Source organism: Ursus arctos, unplaced genomic scaffold (genome assembly GCF_023065955.2).
Source record: "Ursus arctos isolate Adak ecotype North America unplaced genomic scaffold, UrsArc2.0 scaffold_15, whole genome shotgun sequence".
Taxonomy (NCBI): Eukaryota; Metazoa; Chordata; class Mammalia; order Carnivora; family Ursidae; genus Ursus; species Ursus arctos.
Genome location: NW_026622819.1, coordinates 41,411,817 through 41,433,196, shown reverse-complemented (window position 1 = coordinate 41,433,196; position 21,380 = coordinate 41,411,817). Strand labels below are relative to the sequence as shown.

General features: G+C 45.1%; 1 protein-coding gene across 1 annotated transcript; it reads right to left on the bottom strand.

The window, feature by feature from the left end:
• Window positions 1–7,299: 7,299 nt before the first annotated feature.
• GM2A (ganglioside GM2 activator) lies at window positions 7,300–21,171 on the bottom strand. The gene is made up of 4 exons (XM_026510811.4): window positions 20,802–21,171; window positions 15,139–15,291; window positions 9,530–9,712; window positions 7,300–9,150 (listed from the first exon to the last, which is right to left on the bottom strand). Exons 1-4 carry the CDS (start codon window positions 20,889–20,891, stop codon window positions 8,995–8,997), a joined length of 582 nt encoding a protein of 193 aa, XP_026366596.1. The 5' UTR covers window positions 20,892–21,171; the 3' UTR covers window positions 7,300–8,994.
• Between the last annotated feature and the right edge of the window lie 209 nt (window positions 21,172–21,380).

Here is a 21,380-nt window from a genome sequence, read left to right as displayed (position 1 = left end):
GAAGATCTTCAGGAGGACTCCAACTTAAGAAGCTGGACTTACAGGTCAGGCTGTTAAGCTACCAGACAAGGAACCTCAGGCACCAGGTGACCGGTACTGCTTACACTCTCTGATGGCAATCAGCACTCTGAAGATCACCGACAGGACCCAAACTGATCAGTCTAGTTGCAACAATGGAGGATAAATTCTCCACTGTCTGTGCCACTTTGGCAAAAACTGGCAAAAACCCAATTGCAAGGCCCTGGGTGATCTGGTGCCTCTCCACCTCTCCAGCTTCTTCCTGCAGCAGCAGCACCTTTTCCTTCCAGTCTTAACAGCCCTTGTCGAGTTCCCTAAAACACCATGTTCCCCCTAGCTGCGGAGCTTCCACATACACTATTCCTCTCTTTCCCTGATTCATTCCTCCTCATTTCTCAGATGTCAGCTACCACTTCCTCAAGAAAACCCTCTCTGACTTCACGCACCCACCCAGACTCTGCAGTCCCCAGGAACTTCTATTTTGTAACACATCACAGTTGCGGTATTTATTTGTTTGTCTCCCTTCCTGGACTGAAGTTGCATGAGAGCTAGCGCATAACCTTTTTGTCCCTCCAAATGGGAACTTCAGCAATATATTTTTACAACTTTTTCCTTTGAAAAAAATTCAAGGTGGCAAAAATAATACAAAGTTCCCAATATACCTTTCACCTAGCTTTCACTAATGTTAACATCTTACAGAACCCCAATACAAGGGTCAAAGCCAAGTAAGTAACATAGGTGAAATCCTGTTTCTGGGCCTTTTTCTAATCCAGCATCCAATTCAAGAGCCCACAGTTTCTTTATTCTCTCTAATCTGTGACTGTTCCTCAGTCTTTCCTTACTGTTCATGGCCCCGCACTTTTGAAGAACACTGCCATTCACTTTGTAGTGTCTCTCAATTTGGGTTTGTCTCCTCTTTTCTTCTCACTGAGGTTAACCTATTTTTGACAAGACCACAGCAGTTTCATTGTGCTTCATCAGTGCACCATATCAGGAGGTGCACACGGTCAATGTCTTATTACTAGTGATGTTAACTTAGTGATGTACATTTGGTTAAGATGGCGTCTGCCAGTTTTCTCACTAAAAAGTGACTGTTTTCCCCTTTGCACTTCGTATCTTGTAAGGAAACACCTTGAAACCATGAAAATCCTTTTTTGTTTTGTTTTAGAGAGAAAGAGAGGGCATGAACACACGAGCTGGGATGGGGAGAGTGGGAGGAGATGGGGAGAGAGAGAATCTCAAGCACATCCCTGCTGAGTGTGGAGCCCAATGGGGAGCTCGATTTGACCCTGAGATCATGACCTGAGCCCAAATAAGGGTCGGTTGCTTAACCAACTGAGCCACCCAGGCACCCTGCAAAATCCTGTTTTTAATCATACTTTGACCCAATAATTTTAGTATCCATAGGTATTCCTTGTTATTACAATGTTATTTGCCTAACGGTGATTTTTTTTTTCTTTTCCTGACATTCCTTCTACATTTAACTGTGATTCTATTGTGAATAGACTCATGGATTTTTCTTTAATTCAATGGATTAGAATGCATTACTGTCATTATTTATTTTATTGCTCAAAATGTCCAAGATTTGACCATTGAAAACTCCTTCAAGTTGGCTCCCGTGCCCTTTCAGTATGCCCTGATGCTCTCATTACCCACAATATATTTATTTTTTCAATCCTAACATACACATATTTTCAGAATTGCTGACCCCTACTCCTGTGAAAAACAGATTGACTAATTCGAGCCCAATATTTGTGTGCAGATCCATTGGTCTTTAGCTTTATAGTATCCCATTGAAATACTATAACTTCAGTTAGTTACCTTTCTTACTCACCTCCTTCAATGCAGTTGCGTTCATTTGAAATACAATTCGTTTGTTATTGTTTGTATTCCATATTGAATTTCCCTCATCTCCTGGATGATCTTAATCATGTTCTGGGTGTGAGGAACATTGTTATGGTTCTAAGAGTCACAGTTACACAAAACAATCTCATTGGTCCTGGCTCATATTTACTAATGAGCAAATGCACATATATTTATTTATATCCACCCCTTCTGTCTTACGTGAAAAGTAGCACATTACACTTCTCTGAACTTTGCACGTAACACTATATCCTGGAAATAACTCCATATCAATTCAAAGATCTTCCTCATTCTTTTGTTTTATTAACATATAATGTATTTTTTGCTCCAGGGGTCCAGGTCTGTGATTTCTCAGTCTTACACAATACACAGCACTCATCACAACACATACCCTCCTCAATGTCCATCACCCAGCCACCCCATCCCTCCCGTCTCCTCCACTCCAACATCCCTCAGTTTGTTTCCCGAGATTAAGAGTCTCTTATGGTTTGTCTCCCTCTCCGATTTCTTCTTGTTTCATTTTTTCCTCTCTTCCCCTATGATCCTCTGCCTTGTTTCTCAAATTCCACATACCAGAGAGATCATATGATAATTGTCTTTCTCTAATTGACTTATTTCGCTTAGCATAATACCCTCTAGTTCCATCCATGTCATTGCAAATGGTTAGACTTCATTTTTGATGGCAGCATAATATTCCATTGTGTATACAGTTCATTTTTACCCTTGCTTCCCTTGCCTTTGGTGATGTGTCCAGGAAGAAGTTGCTGTGGCCAAGGTCAAAGAGGTTGCTGCTTGAGTTCTCCTCAAGGATTTTGATGGATTCCTGTCTCACAATAGGTCTTTCATCCATTTTGAGTATATTTTTGTGTATGATGTAAGGAAATGGTCCAGTTTCATTCTTCCGCATGTGGCTGTCCAATTTTCCCAATACCATTTGTTGAAGAGACTGTCTTTTCCCCATTGGATATTCTTTACTGCTTTGTCAAAGATTAGTTGACCATAGAGTTTAGGGTCCATTTCTGGGCTCTCTATGCTGTTCCATTGATCTATGTGTCTGTTTTTGTCCCAGTACCATATTGTCTAGATGATTACAGCTTTGTAATAGAGCTTGAAGTCTGGCATTGTGATGCCACAGCTTGGTTTTCTTTTTCAACATTCCTCTGCTATTCGGGGTCTTTTCTGGTTCCATACAAATTTTAGGATTATTTGTTTCAGCTCTGTGAAAAAAAAATGATGGTATTTTGATAGGGATTGCATTGAATGTGCAGATTGCTCCAGGTAACATACACATTTTCACAATATTTGTTCTTCCAATCTGTGAGCATGGAACGTTTTTCCACTTCTTTGTGTCTTCCTCAATTTCTTTCATGAGTATTCTATAGTTTTCTGAGTACAGATTCTTCGCCTCTTTGGTTAGATTTATTCTTAGGTATCTTATGGTTTTTGGTGCAAATGTAAATGGGATCAACTCCTTAATTTCTCGTTCTTCTGTCTCATTGTTGGTGTATAGAAATGCAACTGATTTCTGTGCATTGATTTTATATCCTGCCACTTTGCTGAATTCCTGTATGAGTTCTAGCAATTTTGGGGTGGAGTCTTTTGTGTTTTCCACATAGAGTATCATATCCTCTGCAAAGAGTGAGAGTTTGACGACTTCTTTGCTGATTTCAATGTCTTTTATTTCTTTTTGTTGTTTGATTGCTGAGGCTAAGACTTCCAGTACTATGTTGAACAAAAGTGGTGATAGTGGACATCCCGGCCATGTTCCTGACTTTAGGGGAAAAGCTCTCAGTTTTTCCCCATTGAGAATTATATTTGCTGTGGGTTTTTTATACATGGCTTTCATGATATTGAGGTATATACCCTCTATCCCTACACTGTGAAGAGTTTTAATCAAGAAAGGATGCTGTACTTTGTCAAATGTTTTTTCTGCATCTATTGAGAGGATCATATGGTTCTTGTACTTTCTTTTATTAATGTAGTGTATCACATTGATTGATTTGCGGATGTTGAGCCAACCTTGCAGCCCAGGCATAAATCCCACTTGGTCATGGTGAATAATCCTTTTAATGTACTGCTGGGTCCTATTGGCTAGAATCTTGGTGAGAATATTTGCATCCACGTTCATCAAGGATATTGGTCTGTAATTCTCCTTTTTGGTGGGGTCTTTGTCTGGTTTGGGGATCAAGGTAATACTGCTCTCATAAAATGAGTTTGAAAGTTTTCCTTCCGTTTCTATTTTTTGGAACAGTTTCGGAAGAATAGGTATTAATTCGTCTGTCAATATTTGGTAGAATTCCCCTGGGAAGCCATCTGGCCCTGTGCTCTTGTTTGTTGGGAGATTTTTGATTACTGCTTTAATTTCCTTGCTGGTTATGGGTCCGCTCAGGTTTTCTTTTCCTTCCTGCTTCAGTTTTGGTAGTTTATACATCTCTAGAAACGCTCCCGTTCCTTCTAGATTGTCTAATTTATTGGCATATAATTTCTCATAATATGTTCTTATAATTGTTTGTATTTCTTTGGCATTGGTTGTGATCTCTCCTCTTTCATTCATGATTTTGTTTATTTGGGTCCTTTCTCTTTTCATTTTGATAACTCTGGCCAGGGGTTCATCAATCTTATTAATTCTTTCAAAGAACCAGCTCCTACTTTTGTAGATCTGTTCTATTATTCTTTTGGTTTCTGTTTCATTGATTTCTGCCCTGATCTTTATTATTTCTCTACTACTACTAGGTTTAGGCCTTATTTGCTGTTCTTTCTCCAGCTCCTTTAGGTGTAGGGTTAGGTTACATATTTGAGATCTTTATTGTTTCTTGAGAAAGGCTTGTATTACTATATACTTCCCTCTTAGGACTGCCTTTGTGCATCCCAAAGATTTTGAACAGTTGTATTTTCAGTTTCATTTGTTTCCATGAATTTTTTAAATTCTTCTTTAATTTCTTGGTTGACCCATTCATTCTTTAGTAGGATGCTCTTTAGCCTCGACGTATTTGAGTTCTTTCCAACTTTCCTCTTGTGATTGAGTTCCAGTTTCAAAGCATCGTTGTCCAAAAATATGCAGGGAATGATGCCAATCTTTTGGTAACAATTGAGACCTGATTTGTGACCCAGGATGTGGTCTATTCTGGAGAATGTTCCATGTGCAGTGGAGAAGAATTTGTATTCTGTAGCTTTGGGATAGAATGTTCTGAATATATCTGTGAGGTCCATCTCAACCAGTGTGTTATTTAAAGCCCTTATTTCCTTGTTGATCTTTTGCTTAGATGACCTGTCCATTGCACCGAGGGGGGTGTTAAAGTCCCCTACTATTATCATATTATTATCGATGTGTTTCTTTGATTTTGTTATTAATTGGCTTATATATTTGGGTGCTCCCATGTTAGGGCCATAAATATTTACACTTATTAGATCTTCTTGTTGGATAGACCCTTTAAGTATGATATCATGTCCTTCCTCATCTCTTATTGCAGTCTTTGGTTTAAAATCTAATTTGTCTGATGTAAGGATTGCCACCCCCAGCTTTCTTTTGATATTCATTAGCGTGACAAATGATTTTCCACCCCCTCACTTTAAATCTGGAGGTGTCTTTGGGTCTAAAATGAGTGACTTGCAGACAGCATATGGATGGGTCTTGCTTTTTTATCCAATCTGATACCCTGTGTCTTTTGATTGGGGCATTTAGCCCATTTACATTCAAGGTAACTTTTGAAAGATATGAATTTAGTGCCATCGTATTGCCTGTAAGGTGACTGTTACTGTATATTTCTGGTCTATGTTACCCTGGGGCTCTCTGTTTAGAGGACCCCTTTCAATATTATTGTAGGGCTGGTTTGGTGATTGCAAATTCTTTTAGTTTGTTTATCCTGGAAGCTTTTTATCTCTCCTCCTATTTTCAATGACAGCCTAGCTGGATAAAGCATTCTTGGCTGCATATTTTTCTTGTTATTGTACCCTGAATATATCATGCCAGTCCTTTCTGGTCTGCCAGGTCTCTGTGGATAGGTCTGCTACCAATCTAATGCTTCTACCGTTGTAGGTTACAGACCTCTTGTCTCGAGCTGCTTTCAGGATTTTCTCTTTGTGTCTGAGATTTGTAAGTTTTACTATTAGATGTTGGGGTGTTGACTTATTTTTATTGATTTTGAGGGGGGTTCTCTGAGCCTCTTCCGCATTCTTTTTTATAGCTAAAGTACTCAGTGTGGACATACTGTGGTTTATTCACTCACTTTCTTATAGACATTTACATTTCCAGTCTTTGTGGTCACAGTGCTGCAATGAATAATCATGTGCGGGCGTATTTTTGTATTGCTGGAAGTGTGTCTTCAGAGGGAATTCCCAGTGGTGCAATGTTGGGTCAAAGAGTAAGCGTTTTTGAAGTTTGGTTAGGTACTGACAAAATCCTGTCAAGAATTGTACCACTTTGCATTCCCACCAGCGGTGTAGGGATGTCTGTCTCCCTATAGCCTTGCCTAGCTGTGTGGTTGTACTTCCATTGTTCACCAGTCTGAGATGTGACATTCTCTCTATTGTTTCAATTGACATTTCTCTAATCATGGGTAAGTTTGTACATTTTTCATGTTGAAGGGCCATTTTTACATGTTAGTGTGAGTGTGTGTGAGAGAGAGGAGAGTTGTCTACTCATGTTTTTTCTCAGTTTTTCTATTAGGTTTTTATTCCCTTGAATGTTTCATTCTTTTATAATTTAGAAATATTAACGCTTTGTCTATGATATGTGCTGTAAATGTTTTCTTCCAGTCTTTCGACTTTATGGTATTTCTTAAGCAGCAACTTTTTTTCTTTTAATGTAGTCAAATGTATCAATCTTTTATCACCTCTGGGTTTTTCACCTGTTTTCTTTTAGTACTTGTATGGTTTCATTTTCTGACATTTAGACCCTGGATCCATTTGGAGTTTACTCTGCATATGGTGTGAAGTATGAATCTATTTTCAACTTTTTCTAAATGGCTTTGAGTTGGCTCAGTACCATTCCTTAAAGTCTATTTTGCCTGTGAATTGAGATTTTTTTTTTGTCCCCTCCCCAATGAGACCTGGGGGAACATTTGACCCAAGAGCCTGGCATGACATGGAAAGATACACTGAGCTAATGAGATTCCATTCTAGGATATGAACTGAGAACAACTCTGAGAATCAAGCCAAAAAAGCCAAAAGGGGTAAAGACTGGCATGGTCACAGAGTAATAGGAAAGCAAAAAAGCAAACCCAGGACACCGGACAGTGGCGAGGCCGAATGAAGCAGGGATAACAAGCAGCTCACAAGGTGGATACAGAAGAGACAGTCCCTGGAATCACCTCGGCTCATCTGTGCCGCCATAACCAACCCTTCCAGCAGGAACAGCCCACCGCAAACAAGCTCCTAAAATCCCAAGACGGACAAATAGGCAGCCAAGACAAGGAGGAATTCTCAGGAAGTTAAAAAGCTTTATTGCCATTCCAGGCTTCAAATGAGCCCAGAAGCTGGGAGCGATCCATGGGTCAGTAGGCTGTCGTGGAGGACGGGATGATGGACAAACCCAGGCACCTGATGTGAGTTTACCCCTTTTCGTGGGATCCTTGCTCCACAGAGCAGCTGCTGGTGGGTTCCAACTCTTCAGTGGTTACCCCATTCACCCCGACAACATTCCTAGGCTGGGGCAGCTCACATCTCTGAGAGGCTGCCTCCCCCTCCCCGAGCCCTGGAAGAGCCTGCTCTGTGGGTCAGACACTATGGATTTGGCCCTAGGGAGGAAGAAACGGCATTGGAGGAGTTGTCTCAAGACCGAAAGGAGAAGAAATGCACGTTCTTACATCAGAGGTGGCAAACTGGCCACACTGGGCCAGATTTCCCCCCTGACAAGTCTGTTTGGCCCTTTTGGCCTGCATAGTGTTTTAAAAAATAATTAGTTGTCAATATCTAAAAACTGTAAGATTTCATATAAAAGTCTCGATTTCTGGCTTCTCCAAGGAAAAAAAGTTGAGACTATTTGGTAATACTGGGCCCACAGCATTCTCATGTGGCACCAGCTGCCACCACTACATAGCAGCTGCCCCTAAGGGCTGAATGCAGGCACCCTCTCTATTCAACTCAGGCCCCATCATCCCTGATAATAGCCCAAGCTCAAGACTGGACCTCAGCTGCCTAGTAACAGTGGATAAGAGCTGCTACACAAAGGGGGAAAAGGACATGCCTGGAAGTAATATGTTCCTTGTGGTCATCCTCACTCGTTTAGGTCTCATGCTTGGCCCAGGAAGCATGAGAGTTTGTAAACTATCTTAAATACATAGAGCATTCTTTTTTTTTTTTTTTTTTTGATCTACACTTTTATTAATTTGGTGTCATTTGTCTTCTGGTTATTTTAAAGATTCCTTATTTTTTTTAAATATTTTTTTATTATATTATGTTAGTAACCATACAGTACATCCCTGGTTTTTTATGTAAAGTTCAATGATTCATTAGTTGCAATACATAGAGCATTATTAAATACCTCTCCCAGTGAAGCCCTCCACCACGTGCCCTACCTCCCCAGGATACGCTATGCCTCACTGTTCATTGGGCAAATCTAGAAAAGAAAACTGAATTAATCACAGACGTTAATGGAGGAAGAGACTAAGGTGAATTACTTCAGTCCCTTCATTGTAAGAGGGGACTGGAGTAAAACAAAAACTGTTAATACTCTCATTCTGCTTTTAACTCCATGACCAAAAAAAAAAAAAAAAAAAAAAAAAAGAATTTAAGAAAATCATGAAGGTACTTCAGGAAACCAAGACTGGGTCAGTCTGAACTTGGGGTCTCAAAATATATTAGTCCCATTCCTCGATTATTCAGAAAACAAGTTAAGGTGTTAAGACAGAAAATCATAGGTTGGAGGAGGAAAATGAAGCGGCCGGCCTGGCAGGTGTAGTGGGCCATCTAGAACTGCCGAGCTCCTCCTGAGGCTAGGGCTGCCTGCCCATGCCTAAAACATCGGTGGCACAAAATGATTTTCAGTGAGGGAAGTGACATCATTGTAGAAAGGGGCTTGAAGGGGGACAGAATTTCACCTTGGCAAATGCAAGACAGAAGAAGAGGGACATCTTCCTCATACCCCTTCATTCTGCTGTGGCTGGTGCCACCACATTATTTGCCCTTCAGAGAGGCAAAGATCTTGACACAGCCCAGACGTTCCCCATCACGGCTGAGGATGCTCTTGATGCGGTAGGACCCGGAGCTGAGCCAGCTGGGCAGCTCCATCTTGGGCAGGGTGAACTCGGTCCGGGGCAGTGAATAGATGCCCTGCGGGAAAACCAATGGATCACAGGTCAGTGGGAGCCTACTGATGGGACTCTCCTGGAACTCTCCTGTAAGACGGCAGCCATGAACTGCCCCTCTTCCCACTCTCCTGAGAGCCACAGGAGATTAGAGATTGCCAGAGTACTACAGAGCATGGAATGTTACAGCTCATGGGCACTGGAGGTCACAATGCAGTTCAAGTCTCCCAATTCACAGATGGATAAACCAAGGCCCCCCGACATAAGCAATTCGGGATAGATCACACCAATGTACACCCACAGACATCCAGATCTGCAGGAGGAGAATGCAAGAACCCTTCTCTCCAAACCCCATGTCTTTACGCCAGCCACAGAAATAATACTCTCCTTTCCTAAGTACTTACTGCTTGGATGCCACAGTGGCAGGGAAGCCCATAGGTGTGCAGGGGCTCTGGGCAGGACTGTCCAGGGGGAATTAAAGAATCAAGTGTTTGGCAGAAGTCTTCATAGCTGCAGCTACCAAGTTGTTCCACACATGGGACTTTGGCCCAGAAGCCGCCCACTTCCTTCTCTATATGTAATTCCAGCTAGTGAGAAAAAGTTTGAATCAGTATGAATTCCAAGGCAAACATCACAGCCCTTCTACCTCTTAAAAGATCAGCATTTTGTTTTAATCACAGAATTTTTCATCGGATGGGGTCTTGGAGATACTCTGATCCAGAAGTGACAATAAGGTGGCACGTATCCCAATGGTAACTTTCCCTGTGACCGTGGCAGGTATTAATCATTGCTGTGATTTTTTTTTTCCCCTTCACTGAACCACAGTCTTGGAATTCTTTATGGTGTTACTACCATCAGTGGAAGGTAACACTGGATTTGAAATGAACTTGTCATCTAACTGCTAATTGGCTAACTAGCATCACTTCCTAGACTTCCCTTCTCAGCCCAGTCTTGGCTTCAGAGCCCTTGTCTGTGTAGGATCTCAGCTCCTGCCAGCCGATTGGAACAGAAACCTATTTTCTATCTTTGGATCAAATTTTCTCTGTATAGCCATCAAGCACAGAATTTATTTTTTTTAAGATTTTTTAATTTATTTACTTGAGAGAGAGTGAGAGCAAGAAAGATTACAGAGAGAGAGGGAGCAGCAGACTCACCACTGAGCAGGGAGCCTGATGTGGGGCTCAATTCCAGGACCCTGAGATCATGACCTGAGCCAAAGGCAGACGCTTAACTGACTGAGCCACTCAGGCGCCCCAAGACAGAATTCAAAACAATAGGAATTTATAGGGAGATCACTTTGGGATTGATATAAAGGAAGGTCTTCTTAACCATTACAGATAGCTAGGTTGCCACAGACAGAACTACTCCAAGAAGTTGTGGGCTCCCTGGACTCAGTCGGGGAAGCCACCAAAGGAGCCCTACATCCAGAGAGAAGCTGGACGAGAAGATCTATGATGTGCTTCACACCTCCATGCCATCATGATGCTATTCCTGTTCTAGAAGTTGCAGCCGACCCAGAAGTGGCCAGGACTTCAAGGCAGACAGTCCCAGTTGTGCCTGGTGTGTGCCAGGCATTCACTAAGTGAGTTGTCTCTCTCGACCATGTTCGTGCCCTCAACTCCCCAAAATGTATCAAGGGAAAACAGTAAGGAAAGGGCAGGAGGAAGTTAGCTCACTCAAGCATCTGATTCCTTGTGGATGTTATGGCAGGGAAACCACAATGTTAAGATCCCTTTCAGTTCTGACATCTTAGCAATTCCATGTTTCCCAGCCTCCAGGCTCACTTGATTTAGGACTTTTGTGTTTAAGAGACAAATCCTGGATAGGTGCTTATTCCCCCCTAGAGCCTGCTGGGCTCGGGCTGGCTCCCCAGGTTGTGGACTCAGTCTTCCAACTGCCCTAGATGTCAGGATCCAGGTCCAGGAGGAAGGGAGACTTTAGTATACTCTGGATCCTGGGTGGACAAACTCAAATGGCCTCCCTTGCTGACCTCATCTCGCTCTGCTGACACACACAGCATCCCTCACCCCTACTCACACACAGTCCCCTCCCAGGCATCCTCTCTGCTCTCCTGCCAAGCCTGCTCCAGCCCCTTTGGCTAGGAAGAATCACAGGGCCTGGGTTGGAAAGCTAATCCTGTCACATCCTAGTACTGCCCCTTTGCCTGGAGCTCCTTCTCTCAGTTTCCGTTCCCTTATCTCCAAAAGCAGGACATGCCTATCTCTCTCACAAGATCCCATCAAGTGAGACAGTGCCCATGAAACACTTGGCACAGTGCCTGAAATCCAAACATTAATTCCTGCAGGACCTTCTGTCCTACCTTCTCCCTCAGCCAATACCGTCTCCCCTCCCCTCGTTTCACCAATATCCCAAGAAAAATGGTTGAGTCAGTTATGCCCTGAGCAGAAACGCCCAGATGAGGGGACCAGTGGGGGTCAAGTCCTGCCTAGGGTCCTCCCATCAGGCTAGAAGCCTGTGGGGCTGTATCTACCAGGAGCCATGCCTCCCCCACTTAGGACAAGCACAGCATCAGAGGTACTCAGTGGGGGTGCACGGAATGTAAGGCAACAGACACTTTTGAGGCAACAGCCATGCCTACCATTTGGGGACTGCAAACCATGGCTCATTTCCCAGCCCTTGTTTTCAACCTACTTGGTCCTATGGCTCAGGAAAGCAAGCAAGGCTAGATAATAAGGTACTGTCAATATCTCTAGCCCAAGACTTCTGTGGCAATTAGGTAGCTCGATCTAAATAAACTTCTGTCACGGGACCTGTCCCCACAACAAGACAGACAGAAGCACTGACAGGTAATCAGGACAGGAGCCCTGCACCTGCCAGGGCCCGTAAGCAAGTCCCTTCCCCATCAGGTCTCCACTCCTCCATCCTGACAATGGAATATTTGGACCTCATGATCTCCAAGACACCTACCCATTCTGACATCCTAAGAGTTAAAATTTCTTACAGGTTGAAATGACCTCTTGGCCTCTCCCACATGGATAGGCACACAGGGCCTCTAGATAAAGACACACTGATAGCAACTGAAGGGGAGCCATGTGAGGCATTGGGAAGGGGGCAGTTATAAAGGCCACAGACCTCAGGCAGGGGCACTGCAGGTACATGATTTTAGAGGGGGGAAGTCCAAACCATCAGGCCTGAAAGCCACGTCTAAAAGCCCCAAATAAGCGTATATGCCGAATAAAGCAGCGATTTAGGATTCCTGAGGATGGGAAAACCAGGGTCCCAGAGACTGGAACTTGAGAGAGTGCCTGCAAAAGGGAGTTATAAATTATGCCGAATCCTACAAAACAAGTGAAAAGAGGAAAAGAGGAGCTCCTGGGTGGCCCCAGTCTTGCCCATGGCTCATGGAATCCAGGGCATCCAGCTTCTCAACATTGCAGCTGGGATTAAGTCCATCCAGGTCCGAGATGAGATCTGGATTTAAAAAAATTCCACTTCAGCAAGGTCAGAGGAAGAGAGAATGGGCTGGCTCTCTTGCTAACAGGCTGTGGGCCTGGACCACTCACTCTGCTCTCTGGGCCTCAGTAACAAGAGTTGGAACCATTGAGGCCTCCAGGCTCGTATGGGGGCTGGAGTCCGGGCACTCTCCCGAGGGGTCTCTGCTGAGCAAGGGAAAGTTCTGGAGCACTCTCCTACAAACACACCAAGCACTAAGTCCACCTCCCTGCCTGAAAGAGTTCAGGAACAGGGGACAACACAACATAAAGACACCCAGCCTTGAATGTGCTAATAACCATGGGACCTGGGGCAAACTGCACCCTTCTATGAGCCTCAGTGTCCTTTATCTGTAAAACGAGGCTAATCATCTCTTCTCCTACAGTGTTCAGAGGCTTTCATTTAATAGCTAATACGCACATTACCTGAGAAGTAAAAGAACTAAACCAAAAATATAGAAGAGAATTGTAGGGGGAAGGGAATGAACAGAGGGAATCGGAGCGCAGTTTTTAAAAAGTGCAATGGCCCAAATTTATGACAGGTAATTAAATAATAGGAAAGGGGGGGTGTCCATCTTAATGGCCTTCAAAGAAGCCAAGAAAAGCAGGCTGAGGGCAGGAGATCGCCAGTTTTTTCCTTCCAAGACAGATGCACGGTGTCATGGAAATGCCAGCGTTTTGCGTAACAGTGGCAGGAGAGCACCTGTCAGAGAGTCCTGCACCCTGGGCTCAGCAGAAGGAGCACGGAAATGGCATTTGTGGGACCCTGCTACATTATCAGTTGAAGTTCAGCTAAACAAAATGCAAGGATCTCGTCTGGAGAAGACTTGGAAGGAGGTACCGAGGAAGGCAGGGCCCGAGAGCAGTCCACATATATCCGGGGCTTCTGTCCGGGTCCCAGGGGCTGCAGGGAAAGACTGACAGTAATTGAACTATTAACAAGAGTTAATGTGTTCTGAGCAGGTCTTGTGGGCCAGGTCCTGTGCACAGCACTTTCCACATTATTAACTCAGTAATTGTCCACAAGCAACCTATGCGGTAGAGGCTGTGATTTGACCAGGTGGAAGGGTAGTTACAGGGATAGATTCCAAACCAGAAACCTTGTAAAGAATCAGAATAAAACTCGTGCCAGAATAGATCTGCACCAAGACAAGCTGAAGGGCATATAAGAATATGTTATAAGGCAGCAATTCAAAGTAGTGAGAAGGACTACAATGCATGGTGTTACAATAGATAAGTGGAAAGCCTTTATGGTTCTGTTGAAAAGCATGTAAATAGCCACCCCCAAAAGAGGAAACAGACATGATCGAACTGGCCAATCCCAAAGTAAATACAAAAGGCAACAGAATTAATGAAAAGACATCGAACCTCACTAGGGATGACATAAAATAGTGGAAAACATTATTAGAAAATGCTCAGAATCAACAAATTTATGGAAAAAGGCAAACCTGTTGCTGGCCAATCTGTTGGAGAGGATACATGGGTTCAAACATCTGAAGGCACTCTGGCAATCTGTATCTAAAGACCTAAAAAGTCTGTGTCTAGATAGTCAGAGAAGGACAAAAAGATACACTGCAAGGATAATTTCAGCAAAGGTATTTCTAACAGCCAAAAAATAAACAAAGCCAAACAGACAAAAAGCTACCACAGAAACAAACTAAATGTCTGACAATAGATTTGTTAAGTACACGAGGACAGATCTACAACAGAATATTTCCGCCATTAAAAAGAATTAGGTAGGGGCGCCTGGGTGGTTTAGTAGGTTAAGTGTCCACCTTTGGCTCAGGTCATGATCCCAGGGTCCTGGGATGGAGCCCAGTGTCGTGTCAGGCTCTGTGCTCAGCGGGGAGCCTGCTTCTCCCTCTCCCTCTGCCTGCCACTCTCCCTGCTTGTGCTCTCTCTCTGTCAAATAAATAAATGAAATCTTAAAAAAAAAAAAAATTAGGTAGATTGATGCCAAATGCCATAGAAAGAGGTATAGAACCTATAGGATGATGCCAAAAGAAGTAAGTTTAATAGCACATGCCATAAAAACCCACAAGTATAAATGTACATATATTTACAAATGTAGAAAACATTCTGACAATCATGTAAATAGCTAACCATGACTATCTCCTGAGAAGTGACATTGCAGGACATTTACAAGGAGCACTGCTTCTTTTTTTCATACATATCCATTCAAAAATTAATATGTGTGTTATATGTGATTATATGGGGGACAGTTCCAAAGCCTCACCTACCAAATGTTAAAAGTGCTTACCCCTTATCACTGGGTAGTGAGATTTCAGGTGATATATTTCTCCCCGCCTTTTGACAATTTGTGATTTCTAAAGTGACTATACGATACTTACTAAGTGATGTGTCTGTTTTATAATTAACAACAGCACCACAACAACATTGCCCAACTGGAGCTCTTAGACAGTCTATGAATCTATCTGGGAAATCCAGGATTGCAAAATTACTCACAGGTGCCCGAACATACATCCCACAGGGCCCCTGCCAGCTGGCCCCCGGCACCTCCCCTCCAGCACCTCCCCAACCCTGCCCACACCCAGGCTCACCTTCTGAGGACTTCTGAGGGGGACACCGATCTGGATCTCGGAGCTGACGGTTATGTTCCCAGGAAGGGCAATAGGGTCAGGTTCCAGAGTCAAGCTTCTGAGCACCACAGGGTCCTTCTCAACATCGCAGTTCTCCCAGGAAAAGCTACCCAGCTGGGATGGCCAAGGAAAAATCCGGCAGAAAGAAAAGAAACATTGACAAAAGGAACCCTCACAGGTCAGAAGCATCAACAGAACAGGCTACTGATGGTGTGATATTGGGCAAGGTACCTCCCCTCCCTGAGCTTTATCTGCAACTCCGTATCTGTAAGCCCAGGATAACCCTTGTGGTACCCTTTTCCTAGGTAGTACTATACTAAAAGACCCAAAAGATACAATCTCCCCAAAGTGTGCTGTAATCTATAAAGCACAATATACCAGACCTTGAGCTTTAAAACAGGTGACTAGCCACATCTGCCCTTGGTGTGTACCTTCTCTGACCTCCCACTCCCAGCCCCCAACCCCTCTCCAGCCAGTTCTGGTATCTCCTTAGAGAGAAGCTCCTGGAGGATTCACCTTTGCAGCTCCACACCCAGGACCTTATTCATGTCACACCCCATGCCCAATCCAGGGCCAGGAACAATAGGAAACTTAACACAGTGGAAAACCCCACTGTTAAGGGGTATGCAATCAGCCCAGGGAGGGAATAGGACACCCTTAGAGAGACCCCCAGAGGGGACTTGTTGATGAACCCTAGTGAACAAGCTTCCCCAATCCTAACCAGTGCTTCCTGCCTCCCAGCCTATTGTCCATGCCCTGCCCCATCTGAATCACCTTCCTCACCTCTGCTGAGCCACTCCCTCTTCTTCATCCACATCCCCCAGAGGTCTCCGGATTCCACCATCTTGTCCGGCTACACAATACCACTTACTCCCCACTCCCACAGAACCCTGCCTACTTGTCTATGATCTTTAACAACTTGGTATATTGTGCAGACTCTGCCCGCCCACTCACCCCTTTCCCAGCCCCCCTGAAGGCCATCTAAGAGACACTTTAGGCATTCCCACCATGCACATCCCATCTTAGAAGGAAAACCAGCCAGCCCTACACCCCCAAGCTGACCCCATCATCAACATAGCTAACTGGGCTGAAAGAAAACACCTAACCCAAGCTAGGCTGACAGATTCTCTCTGCCTCTGCGAAATGGAGGTTGAAGCAAAAATCACTTAGAGGACTTTGTGCTGTCACTGAGTCATAACCTTTGGGATGAGGCCACAACACCTAGACCTGTGACCCACGACCAAGCCAAAGTTTGGGAAGAGGCAAGAACTACGGGCTCTGCTGGTCTCTGGAAGAGAGAACAGAAGTGTCCCCTCCCCACCCCCACTCCCGTCTAAATAGGCAGTATGAGGTAGCAGTGAAAGGCATGACTCTGGAGTGAGACAGAGGGTAAATCAGAACTTGAGTCAACAAGCGTGGCACAGCCACCATATCACATGATTCTATAGGTCAGTTTCCCCTTGGCACATCTTTGAAGTGAAGGCTTTATACTTTCCTCTTAGGGCGATTGTGAGGATGAGAGCGTGCATGTGAAGCTCTTCGCACGATGCCAGGCCCAAAGCATGGGCTGGCTCACAGAATGAAAGCCATTATATGGCCCAGCCTCCACTTCCTGCCATTAGTTCCATGAGATTCCTTGTATACCTGGAGTAAACTTCCCTTTACTTGAGCTTCTTGGAATGGGTTTCTGTCCCTTGGAATGAAATGTCATGACATGAGTAAGAAAAACAAGACAGGGTCTGATTCATGCCCTCATGCCCCACAGCCCCTTACCCAGGGTAGGTACCAATAAATGTTTCCTTCAGTATTCATCCCACAAATATTTAGGGAGCAATGATGGCAAGCCCTGGGTTAAGTCTGTGTTAGTAGTGGTAAACAATTAGAAATGTTCTTGCCCTGCCTTGAGGAGCTTAGAGTCTAATGCCAATAAGTATTACGCACCATGATTTCTGAGTGCCAGAAAAGAAATGCACAGAGGTCATGTTGACAGTAACAAAGGGCTTGCTTAAATAAGGTGGTAAGGAAACGATACTTAAGCTGGACTCCTGCAGGATGAGGAGTTAGCCATGTAAGCACAGAGAGAAAGAATGTTCTCTCCAGGCAGAGACAACATGGGCAAAGGCCCTGTGGTAGGAAGCTTAGCTGGTCTGGGCACTACAAGGCCATTGGGCTAGGTGTAGCAGATGACTGACACGGATGAGGCTGGAGGCGTGGCAAGGTCATTTAATGTATGACCTCGCAGGTCATAATTGGGACCCTGGATTTACTATAATGCAATGGAACCCCACTGCAAGAGAGTGCCATGCTCCGGTTTATGGTTGAGAATGGATTGGAGAGGGACAAGTCTGGAAGGGGGAGACCAGTTCAGAGGCCACTGTCAAATGAAAGAATGCCTGGACTTAAGAGGTGGGCTGGAGGGTTGGTAGGAGGACTAGCCATTTTCTGGGGCTGCTTTCACAGGTGCTGAGGCAACCTGCTTCACATCGAGGACTCATTCCAGGCTGGGGCAGCTCTCTTGAATGTCCTGTTGGAGATGAAGAATTCCCTCCCTTCCCCCAAGCTCCCTTTCCTTCAGGCCCTGAGGGAGGCAAAACAACATGGTTTCCCATTGCCTGACTAGAGGTTTCTGTGGCAATGATTTCTGCAGCTGGGTCCAGTCTCATCTGGAAAAGGAGGCATGAAGGATTAGCAATGCCCAGTAGGGGCCAGACCTGGCAGAGCAGTTATTCTTATCTGTGCAGGATATGTCCCAAGATCCCCAGTGTATGCCTGAAACCAGAGATAGCACTGAACCCTATATATTCTATGTTTGTTTTCTATGCATACTTTCTTTTTATACATACCTATGATCAAGTTTAGTTTATAAATTGGGCACAGTGAGAGATTAAGAACCATAACTAATATAAAGTAGAACAATTATAACGTACTGTAATAAAAGTTATGTGAATGTGGCCTCTCTAAGTATCCACTATACTGCACTCACCCTTTTTCTTGTTGATGACGTGAGACGAGAAAGTGCCTGTCTGTTGAGATGAGGGGAGGGGAATGACACAGGCATTGTGATATAACATTAGGCTACTACTAACCTTCCGATGATGTCAGAAGGAGGATCCTCCGCTTCCATACTGGGCTTCCAGGCCACAGAGAGCAAAACCACAGAAAAGGGGGAGACTACTGTATTTACCATCCCCAGTATAGGCCAACACGTGGGAAGAGGCAACATAGGGCAGAGGGGAAAGGCAGAACTCTGGAGGCAAAAATATGGGTATACGTCACAGACCTGGGTTCCAATCATACCTCAGCTGCTCATACCAGCTGAAAACATTGGGTGAAGTTACCCTCTTGAGGTTCAGTTTCCTCAATCTATTAAATGGGCATAATTATATCTTCTCACAGGGCTACTGGGAAAAAGAGAAGTCTGTACAGAAAGTACAGGTCACCACTCCTCAAGACTGTCAAACCATGAAAACACAAGACTGAGAAGCTGCCACAGACCAGAGGAACCTGGAGAGACCTGATGACAAAGGCACTGTGGCACCCTGGACTGGATCCTGGAACAGAAAGAGGACATTCATGGGAAAACTGGTAAAATCCAAATGAAGTCTAGAGTTTAGTTCATGGTGATGAACCAATGTTAGTTTCTCAGTTCGAACAAACGCACAACGGTAATAGGAGATGTTAACGCTAGGGGAAACTGGGTGAGGCGTATATGAGAACTCTACACTATCTCCACAACTTTTCTGTAAATCTAAAATTATTCCCCCAGGGACGCCTGGGTGGCTTGGTCAGTTAAGCATCTGCCTTCAGCTCAGGTCATGATCTCAGGGTCCTGGGATGGAGTCTTGCATTGGGCTCCTTGCTCAGCGGGGAGTCTGCTTCTCCCTCTGCCTGATACTCCCCCCGCTTGTGCTCTCTCTCTTGTTCTTTCTCTGACAAATAAATAAATAAAATCTTAAAAATAAATAAATAAAAGTATTCCCCCAAAAAAGCTTATTAGAAAAAAGAGCACACAACTCAACACAAAGCACAGAGTATGTGCACAATAAATGACAGTCATTACACAGTGTCACAGAGTCTATTAAGCACCTACTGTATGCCTAGCACGGGATTAGACATTCTCCCCACTGTCTAATGCTGGCCACAGCCCAGTGACAAGAGACTGGTTAATGCTAGAAAAGGAAAGAAAACTCAAGTTTCTAGATGCTTAAATGATCACTATCACCCCACTGCCTTTATCTGGCCCATGGTCCCAGAGGAAACAAAGTGCCTCTTGCTATACAATGGTAGGAAAGCCCATATCCTCTAGGGGCCTGAGCGAGGTGGGTGAACTCTATGATGTCTCAGGGCCTCCCCAAAACTGCTGATCTATCTAAAGCCCTCTGGTCTGGGATAGTATCCATGGCCAAGACATATAAGAGAAAGGGGCCTGAGCGAGGTGGGTGAACTCTATGATGTCTCAGGGCCTCCCCAAAACTGCTGATCTATCTAAAGCCCTCTGGTCTGGGATAGTATCCATGGCCAAGACATATAAGAGAAAGGGGCCTGAGCGAGGTGGGTGAACTCTATGATGTCTCAGGGCCTCCCCAAAACTGCTGATCTATCTAAAGCCCTCTGGTCTGGGATAGTATCCATGGCCAAGACATATAAGAGAATGGGGATGTAGAGCTCTAGCCAGACTCCACCTCATAGCGGGCAGCCCTGGAACCAAGAGAAACATTCTCAACCTCCACTCAGGGACAAACTGGGAATTCTCTGAGCAAATAAGGCCAAGAGGTTCTTATGCCTTCATTCAACAGGAAAAATAAAATGGACCCCTTGCCCCTGGGGCAGGGTAAGGCCAAGCCTACTGGCTTGTATCACTTGACTTGTTTAAAATTTTAGAGCCTTTCTACCCATAAAAGCATTTCCCTTCACCCACACCCATCTGAGAAAGGCAGGTTGGTATCATCATGCCCATTTTACAGATGAAGAGACCATCTGTGTCTTGCCCACAGCTATGCAGCAAAAAGGCAGTGGAAGTAGGCTTTTCCAGGTCTCAGGCAACAGAACTTCCCTTTTCCAAGCATCTGGAGCGTGGGGTGAGTGAAAAGTGAAGGAAGAAGCTGGAGACTCTTCGTGACCTTTAACTAGAAGCACTAGGTCACAGGGCTGGATCTCTATCACCAGAAGAACAAGCCTCTCAAACCGGCCCACCCATCAGGACGAGCTGAGCCACAGAGCAGTACAGAAGGGGAAGAGACAGGTGTCAGGCCTTCTTATAGGGGGTGTAAGGGGGGGCAGGTAAACAAGGTTGAGTCTCTGGGCCTGGGAGCAGTTCCTTAGCCTTGCAGTGCCGCCAGATCTCACTCATGTTCAGAAAGACGAGGCCAAGAGAGACCTGAGGGAGATCACCCCTGCCCCGAAAGTCTGGAGCAGACAAGGCCTAACGCCCACCTTCGCTGTACAGATGACTTAACCGAAACTCAGACAGAGAAAAGGACCCACTCAGAGTCCCACAGTTAGTGACTCTGGGAGGCTCTGTTGAGGAGAAGGAATTCTAGAAACCGGAGTAGCCGCCCCCATAATCCCACCCCAACTGGGCCGGTAAGCTGGAAGCCGACGGCCGAAAGGAGACGGGGGCTCACCTGGTTAAAGACGACGTATGCCTGGGCCGCAGGGCCGGCGAGCAGCAGGCCCAAGGCCATCAGGAGCAGAGCCTGCATCTGTGGGATCATCGCGAACAGTGGGTCTGCGCGAGACTACCAGGTCTGTGGCAGCGGCGGCGCCTTTAAATGCTTGCCTTCACTGGTTATGCAAAGCTGGTCATTGCTATGCAAAACTGAGCGCGGCCGCTTCCGGGTTTGCTCCGCCCGGCGGGGGCTGTGAGATTTTGGGGCCTGGTGTCGGACAGACCTCTCGGGACTCCAGCCCGGCTGTCCCTCCGGATTCAGCCCCTCCCTCTGGGCGTGGGCATCAAGCCCCAGCTTCTGACCCGCGACGGCGGAGCCTGAGGCCGAAAGGGGCGGGGCCGGAGCGCAGGGGCGGAGCGTGGGGGCGGGGAGGAGCTGCCCTGTCTAAAGTCACGCGGCCCGTCGCTGCCTGAAAAGCTTTTTTGTTTTAAACCCGGGCGCATTCTTTGACCAAATGTCACGCTCCCTGTTCATATTATGCTCTCCTGTATCCATGCTACGAATCACTGTGTCTTTTTAATGATTGCAATCATA